General features: G+C 49.1%; 1 protein-coding gene across 1 annotated transcript in view; it reads right to left on the reverse strand.

The window, feature by feature from the left end:
• The window catches only part of mcf2lb (mcf.2 cell line derived transforming sequence-like b), a 24784-nt gene extending 16053 nt beyond the window's left edge, over positions 1-8731 (reverse strand). Inside the window, exons 1-4 of the mRNA XM_084688455.1 lie at positions 8679-8731; positions 7519-8468; positions 5867-5950; positions 4149-4263 (exon numbers count right to left, since the gene is read on the reverse strand). Of these exons, the coding sequence (XP_084544581.1) occupies positions 4149-4263; positions 5867-5950; positions 7519-8468; positions 8679-8731 (1202 nt within the window). The remainder of the gene's footprint in view (positions 1-4148; positions 4264-5866; positions 5951-7518; positions 8469-8678) is intronic.
• Between the last annotated feature and the right edge of the window lie 279 nt (positions 8732-9010).

Genomic DNA, 9010 nt, shown 5'->3' on the forward strand with positions numbered 1-9010 from the left:
CAGGCTCAACACACAGACACACACGTATACACTTACACATATATACACCCTCCACAATAGCAGACGGACGTTGTAGATTGTCTCCCTTCGCTAGTTAATCCAAACAGCTGTGCTACTCCACACAAACCCAGACCCAAGCACAGTCACATGCAGCCTCTTGTAAATAAGAGGAGGGGAGGAGTTGTCCCAGAGCAGACACTATCCCTGTGCTCTGCAGGAGGGGAGCAAACTGAATGGATCCCCACAGCATCCACTCTCAGTCTCAGCACCACGCTCACCCCTCCACCAATCGCACACCGGGTGCTGCTGTACCACCGGCCTATCAGAGCACAGCTGTGACGTGACGGACGGCTCTGGTGGCCAGTCAGCAGGCTAGGAGGTTTGGTGAACGTGGATGGATGGCACAGTCCACTGCCCGCTCTCTCTCTCTATCTCTCTCTCTTTCTCCATCCATCCTTTCCTCTATCATGCAAGTTTTATATGTCTGTCTGTCTCTGTATTCCTCTAATTAGCTGTGTCATCCTGTCTCTTTCATTCTCTCTTATTCCCTCTCTCTCTACAGCATTGTGTAATAGAGGTGCTTCATCACCCAAGCTTTGTCAGCCATCTCCTATACCCATCCATCTGTCATCCTCCCATGTTACCATATCAGAATGTTTGTTTCTCTCTCTCTCCTTCTCTCTCTCCCTCATTTAGTCTCTTCTAACCGTTCAAGCATTCAGACCTTACATAGACCTGAGAGAGAGAGAGAGAGAGAGAGAGAGAGAGAGAGAGAGAGAGAGAGAGAGAGAGGACATGGATATGAAAAGAGGAGAGAGAAGGAGGGATGGGTTTCAGTACTGATGGCCTTTCTGAGAGCTGCTGAAAGGAGGGAACCAGATCAGGACACACACACACACACACATAAATTGAAGCATCAAACACAAAGACCACATGCCCGGAAGATGATTGGCTACTGCTGTTTTCTCATAGTGTTTTACACTAACACACAGCCCTGGTTTAGAGTCTGTATGAATGAAAATAATACAGAACAAAATGTCACTGTTTCTAATGAAACAGTGTGATATCATATAGTGTAATAAAGGGACATTTAAAATGACTGTCAAAGGAAAACCAAATCAAGCGAATCACTAGAATTAGTTAACCAAATGTTTCAAATCTGCGTACATTACGCGATTGGCTCAGGTAAATGGATACAGTCAGTCTCGCCTTCTTAGGAACAACAGTGTGAAATTGAATCAATCTACATATTCATGGAGGTGCTGCTTGATTAGTGAGCAAGTAAGATACCAGAGGGGAGTCTAAATAATTGGTTTTTCTACTGCGTTGAGCCCTGGGCTCTGTCTTAGAGGAGTTCACTCATACCGCTGCTATGACGACCGCTATAATAACAGCCTGGAGGTAGAGGCTAAATGACATTTAAATCAACAACAAAAGGAAAGCTCTCAAGACTCGGGTCATATATTCTAGTGATGCCCCAACAACTCAGTCTGGGTTAAACCAACACATTTATTCATAAATGAAGGGAGGCAGAGAACACACCCGAACACACACAGTCCACCAAAGGACGTGGCTAATTCATTTAGTGAGTGTGTGTTGTGTTCCAGAGGCTGGGCAGGCTTCTCCCAGCAGAGGGGAAACAGGATTAGGAGAGACAGATTCCACGCCTCGTTAGAAGACTGGGAGAGGGGAAATTGATTGCACTTTGGGAATACCTTCTAAGGCATTTGGAACTGGAAAATTCAACAACCCCACAGTCCCCCTTTTAAAGCTTTGAATCACTGAGGACAGAATACAAATTTAATACTTTCAAAACTCAGTTGTGGTGATAAAAGAAAAATGGCCAATATGCATAGAAGTTTGTGATATTTTGAAGTTTGGATCTGGGAAAACCATTTAATTATTTATTATTCAAGATCACGTTGGTGCGCGTACACACAGACACTGACACACACATCCTCACATGCTCTTTCTGGTGGAGTGTGTGTGTGTGTGTGTCCTTGCGGTAGCACCTGACCAACTGTAGAGGTTTTGAGAGCAGATTCCCCCTCAGGGCCTGTCTGTTCCACCCTCCATAAGGTGAGCAACACACACACACCATGTTGAACCCAAGCTAAGAAGACATTTAAAAGTCCTAAAGGTAAGGACTTAATGTAACAGATAGTCATTTATCCATTGTCATTTATGTAAATGCAGAGTAGTGGCACACAAATGCAGGCATGCATTAGCGGGCGCACACACACACACACACACACACACATCTCAGCTGTCTGCATGCATTATTCAAACCTAAACAGCCAACACTTTGCTGTTTCTATTTTAGAAGTACGAAGAGTGATCCAGACAGACGCGACCAGAAGGAGGGATGGAGAGAGAGGAGGGATGGAGAGAGAGGAGGGATGGAGAGAGAGGAGGGATGGAGAGAGGAGGGATGGAGAGAGGAGGGATGGAGAGAGAGGAGGGATGGAGAGAGGAGGGATGGAGAGAGAGGAGGGATGGAGAGAGGAGGGATGGAGAGAGGAGGGATGGAGAGAGAGGAGGGATGGAGAGAGGAGGGATGGAGAGAGGAGGGATGGAGAGAGGAGGGATGGAGAGAGGAGGGATGGAGAGAGAGGAGGGATGGAGAGAGGAGGGATGGAGAGAGGAGGGATGGAGAGAGGAGGGATGGAGAGAGGAGGGATGGAGAGAGGAGGGATGGAGAGAGGAGGGATGGAGAGAGGAGGGATGGAGAGAGAGGAGGGATGGAGAGAGAGGAGGGATGGAGAGAGGAGGGATGGAGAGAGAGGAGGGATGGAGAGAGGAGGGATGGAGAGAGGAGGGATGGAGAGAGAGGAGGGATGGAGAGAGGAGGGATGGAGAGAGAGGAGGGATGGAGAGAGAGGAGGGATGGAGAGAGAGGAGGGATAGAGAGAGAGGAGGGATGGAGAGAGAGGAGGGATGAAGAGAGGAGGAGGGATCGGGAGAGAGGAGGGATGGAGAGAGAGGAGGGATGGAGAGAGGAGGGATAGAGAGAGCAGGGATGGAGAGAGAGGAGTGATGGAAAGAGAGAGAGGATGAAAAAAGGAATGAAAGAGAAGTAGGACAGTGGTGAGAAAGACTGCAAGACGAGACATCATCAAAAATCAAAATAAAAACTGTCAGACGGGAAGTTCAAGGAGATCAAAGAGAGAGAAAAGGGGGAGTCTGAGGAGAGGGTTCGGGGGTTTGTCCTCTCCAGGTTTACCCTCCCCCCTCTTCTCTCCCACACAAAGGCACTGTGCAGGGGCCTGATAAAGCCCTTGTTACAGCCTCGGCCAGCTAATTAGCAGAGCAGCATTACGACAAACCCTGCCCCCCTTTCGTCTACAGCCTCTCTATGAAGCACCACACACACACAAGTTTAGAACACACACATTACATTCATTTAATCATTAGTCATAACACACACACACAAAGGATACACACACACACAGGACTCACACGTAGGCATTGTGAAAATATGACATTAGATGAAATCACGCAGAACAGCCATTATCCCTTCAACTAAGGATTGCTAGACAGAATGAAGTAGGGGTCTATTGCCCCCTACAGGTGAGATGTGGACCCTGCACAAAGGAACTGAGTAAACATACAGACTAGTTAACGACTGTGACAGAGAGGTAGAAACCTGAAGGATACCATGAAAAGTGTGCTCCTCAATGAGTCGATTTCAGAGGGTGAACACTGTGAATGGGAATACTAACTGCAAACACTTTCAGCGAATCATTTGTAATACATTCCATATTCGTCAGAGAAGCAGGATACAATATGGATTTTTGCTTGCTTCTATGAGGAACCTGTATCCCCGCTTCCCTCCCTCTATCTCTCTGGCTTTAAATAGAACAGACTGCGGTCCTCACAGTTTATAGTAAGCTGTGAATAATACATGCACACTGCTTGGAGACACAGGGGGGGGTGGTTTTGTGAGGGATGTAGAAAGAGAGGGGTAGAAAGAGAGGGGTAGAAAGAGAGGGGTAGAAAGAGAGGGGTAGAAAGAGAGGGGTAGAAAGAGAGGGGTAGAAAGAGAGGGGTAGAAAGAGAGGGGTGCAGAAGAACACAGGAGGCCAGAGAAGGAGAGGAGTGTGTGGCGGGAGGGGGGGGGGGTGAGTGTGTCTGGGGTGGAATCTCACCTGGGGACGCTGGTCAGGTAGGTGAGCACGTTGTGGAACTCTCTCTCCTGGATCTCACCGAAAGCAGGGAACTCTGGGAACACGATGATGGGGCTGCCGTTCTGTCCTCGGCCCCCTGGGAAATAGGGTTCAGACAGAAGGCAGCCATTTAAAGGGCTGGTACTTCACTCCATGTTCATGGTCTCAGGATGCAAAGCTATGCGGTTAGTGTTGTGACAATGTTTTGATCCAGCTACACGCCACACAGGGGCGCCAGAGAGACAGTCTGGGATAAACACAGAGCAGGAAATACTGTACTTCCTGCAGTGGTCTCACAAATATATATGAACTGTTCTATTTCATCCAAATCAATGTACATAGGGGGGATTTGAACCTATGGTAGGTATTGGTCTGCAGTCATATGCTCTATCCAATGACCTCTTACCCATTCAATGGCGTTTCCCTCTCTCTCCCTCTCTCTCCCTCTCTCTCCCTCTCTCTCCCTCTCTCTCCCTCTCTCTCCCTCTCTCTCCCCCTCTCTCCCTCTCTCTCCCCCTCTCTCCCTCTCCCTCTCCGTCTCTCCCTCTCCGTCTCCGTCTCTCCCTCTCCGTCTCTCCCTCTCCGTCTCTCCCTCTCCGTCTCTCCCTCTCTGTCTCTCCCTCTCTGTCTCTCTCTCTCTCTCTCTCTCTCTCTCTCTCTCTCTCTCTCTCTCTCTGGGGGTAGCAGCTGCTCTGTCAGCCCATGTGATCAGAATATCAATCTGTCTGCTTTTCCCTTTCTCATTGTCGCTATAGCAACAGGAACTGTGCAGTCATCGTTTGGTTGTGTGTGTTTTATTCAGCTCATGAGGGGAGAGGCTGCAAAATGGACGCCAAGAGGCAGAATACATCCAGTATCTCTGAAAGACCAAGGTCACCTAGCATGCCAAAACAGAGACTAAGAGACAGGGGGCAGTCTGTGTTTGTGGGCGTGGATGTGTGTATGCACAGGTGTGTGTGTGCACAGGTGTGTGTGTGTGTGTGTCAGGGGCTCTCTACATGATGAGGTGAATGCAGTGGGCGCTTGACAAGACGACACACCACCTACTGCAGAACAGTGTGTGTCCACGTGGTGGACTCACAGCAGGAGACTTATGGTTGTTATTGAACAGAAAAGAAGGGTTGATTGGCACTGTATTTACCCCTCCCACACCACACACCACACACACACACACTAACAGAAAGGAGATTGGTGTGTTTGGCCCCGACTAACCCCGTCATAAACAAATGATGAGGAGGAAGGCAGGTAGAGGATGGAAATATTTGAATAGCAAATTCTTCTGGTTCACTGGCTGTTTAGCATGGTAGGAGACGTCACGCTGCACATAACTGAGACACAGACAGAAAGTGTTCAGACAGACAGACAGTGTTCAGACAGACAGGAAGTCTAACCTGAGAGGAAGGCAAACTGCTTCAGTCTTCAGACAGATTTCAGACAGACAGACAGAGTTCAGACAGACAGACAGACAGTGTTCAGACAGACAGGAAGTCTAACCTGAGAGGAAGGCAAACTGCTTCAGTCTTCAGACAGATTTCAGACAGACAGACAGAGTTCAGACAGACAGACAGACAGTGTTCAGACAGACAGGAAGTCTAACCTGAGAGGAAGGCAAACTGCTTCAGTGTTCAGACAGTGTTCAGACAGACAGACAGAGTTCAGACAGACAGACAGACAGTGTTCAGACAGACAGGAAGTCTAACCTGAGAGGAAGGCAAACTGCTTCCTGAGGTCAGGAGTGATGTCAGCGGCACATAGAGGACTGCTCTCCTGCTGCATGATCTCATCTAGAGGAGGACACAAACAACATTAGGCTGACCACAACAACAACAACAACAACAACAACAACAAAATAATCATCATCGTCAAAAACACTTCCCAACAGACAGACTGGACTGGAAGTACACAAACATCAACCATAAACTCTCAGGCAACTACAGACTGCCACAGGACAGTCTGGTAATGTTCTTTAAATGGTCATGCAAATATTTTTCTAACCAAGCTTCCCTTGTTGTCTTCCCAAGTAAAGAGAGATTCCTCAGCATCCACCAGCATGGCCAGCTACTTAAGACCCCCCCATCAGGAGCCACCTGCCCCAGTTCTCCAACCCCCAACACCGTACCCCATAGAGGGATTACAATAATCAGATTTGGGGTAGACCCCCAGCGGGAGGCAGTGGATAGTGGCTAAGCCCAGGTAAGGAGGGTGAGGATGGGGGGGAGAATAGAACCGTGGGCCCAGGCTTCTAAGGGGCCTATTTGGGGTGAATAGTGGTAAATTGGATCATGGATCAGGTTGACTGGACTAAACTTTAGGTCAACTGGAATTAGGTCAAACAGAAGATCTAGGTATAATCGTGCTTCCATTCATGTTTGGTCTTTAGATAGGGGAAACCTAAGACACCAACCAGGAGACACAAACAGACATAAAGCTGCAATAGTGTGAGGTGGATTAACCTTTGCTGAAGCCAGTCAAAATGGCACACGCACACACTATCTCTCTCTATCCCACAGTCTGGGACCACAGCAGTATACTAGTAAATCATTGATATTAAACATCAAAATGTCAACATCCATGATCTGATATCACATTCAGCAGTCAGACCAACAGTCCAACCATCCCGCCCCTACCCAGTAAAGCAGAGGTCCTGGAGACACATCAAATGAACCCCTGGTCTTACCAGAGCTGAAACAGAGAGCTTGACAGCGCAGAGCAAAACAGATCAATAAGTGTCCTCCACAGAGTGTCATTCATCACTATTACTTACAAAACACACACTAACTTGGCACGATCCTACACACACACACTTCTGATGGGTGCCCTGGGACCCATCAGAAGATGGGATGGGAGAGAGAAGAGTGGTCGTGAAGGAAAGCTCATCTCCTCCAGTGTATATAACTGATGGGCGAGCGCTGGCAGAGCTCTCTGGCAGGGAGCGAGAGGTGAGGACAGAGGATCTGCTCTGTCAGACGGTGCCCCCCCCGGCCACCCCCCCCCCCCCGGCCACCCCCGTGCTAGAGCAGCTTGTGATAGATGATCGTCTGAGACGATGGATGAACTGGAGAACGGACATCCACTCCATGTCTTTTGCTTTGTCTAAAACAGAGCCAGATCAACGCAGGCGGGCTCAGCCTGAGCTGGGGGGGATGCAAAGCCAGAGTGTCTTCAGAGGTTCACTCAAGCTCCAGGCAGGGAGGCTTACATACTTGAGAGCTCAAATCAACAGATTATTACCGAGACTTCAGTGCTTATTGATGTTTGGCTCCATGTCACTCAACACTGAGTAAACACTGGAACGCTTCCATGCTGCACACAGCTGTCATGCTGCACACAGCTGCCATGCTGTACACAGCACCAAACACAGCTGTCATGCTGTACACAGCTGTCATGCTGCACACAGCTGCCATGCTGTACACAGCACCAAACACAGCTGCCATTCTGCACACAGCCCCAAACACAGCTGTCATGCTGTACACAGCACCAAACACAGCTGCCATGCTGCACACAGCACCAAACACAGCTGCCATGCTGTACACCACACCAAACACAGCTGTCATGCTGCACACAGCCCCAAACACAGCTGTCATGCTGTACACAGCACCAAACACAGCTGTCATGCTGCACACAGCCCCAAACACAGCTGTCATGCTGTACACAGCACCAAACACAGCTGCCATGCTGTACACAGCACCAAACACAGCTGTCATGCTGTACACAGCACCAAACACAGCTGCCATGCTGTACACAGCACCAAACACAGCTGCCATGCTGTACACAGCACCAAACACAGCTGCCATGCTGTACACAGCCCCAAACACAGCTGCCATGCTGCACACAGCACCAAACACAGCTGTCATGCTGTACACAGCACCAAACACAGCTGCCATGCTGTACACAGCACCAAACACAGCTGCCATGCTGTACACAGCACCAAACACAGCTGTCATGCTGCACACAGCCCCAAACACAGCTGTCATGCTGTACACAGCCCCAAACACAGCTGTCATGCTGTACACCACACCAAACACAGCTGCCATGCTGCACACAGCACCAAACACAGCTGTCATGCTGCACACAGCACCAAACACAGCTGTCATGCTGCACACAGCACCAAACACAGCTGCCATGCTGCACACAGCACCAAACACAGCTGTCATGCTGCACACAGCACCAAACACAGCTGTCATGCTGCACACAGCACCAAACACAGCTGTCATGCTGCACACAGCACCAAACACAGCTGTCATGCTGCACACAGCACCAAACACAGCTGTCATGCTGCACACAGCACCAAACACAGCTGCTCTGGTGAACACAGGAGACTCATAACCTCCAGTCAACACACGTCCATGGCACTGACAATACAGGATGATCAAAACGCGCACACAGACAAAAAACAAACAGATACTGGAAAGTGTGCGTATGCAGATATGCAAACACACATGCACGTACAAACACACGCAAACACAGTTGAAACCCTGATTATGCCTGTCCAGTTCAGACGCAGTACAGTACCTGTGTTGAAACTCCAACCCCAGTGTGGTGAACTCCTGGCAGAGTAGGGGCATGTGGCTGAAAGCCCTCCCCAGCCAGGGCTCACCTTTCCTGGGTACCCTCCTACCAAGCTCCCTCTCACAGCCTGGTTCTAAATGCTACCTTTAACGGGGTACTTGACTTCACAGGCAAAGTACAGTAAAGTATCGGAAAGTACTTTAAAGGCTGTTTTGACTTTGCACAGATGAAACTCTCACTACACAGGTTCTGGGGAAATTGGTCGTCTTAAAAAGGTGTCTGTTTCACTCACCCGCTTGGATCTGTCATTCCATCTCTCTCTGTCTCTCTCTCTT

Source organism: Hypomesus nipponensis, chromosome 23 (assembly GCF_054491055.1).
Source record: "Hypomesus nipponensis isolate SF chromosome 23, ASM5449105v1, whole genome shotgun sequence".
In the NCBI taxonomy this organism is placed as follows: Eukaryota; Metazoa; Chordata; class Actinopteri; order Osmeriformes; family Osmeridae; genus Hypomesus; species Hypomesus nipponensis.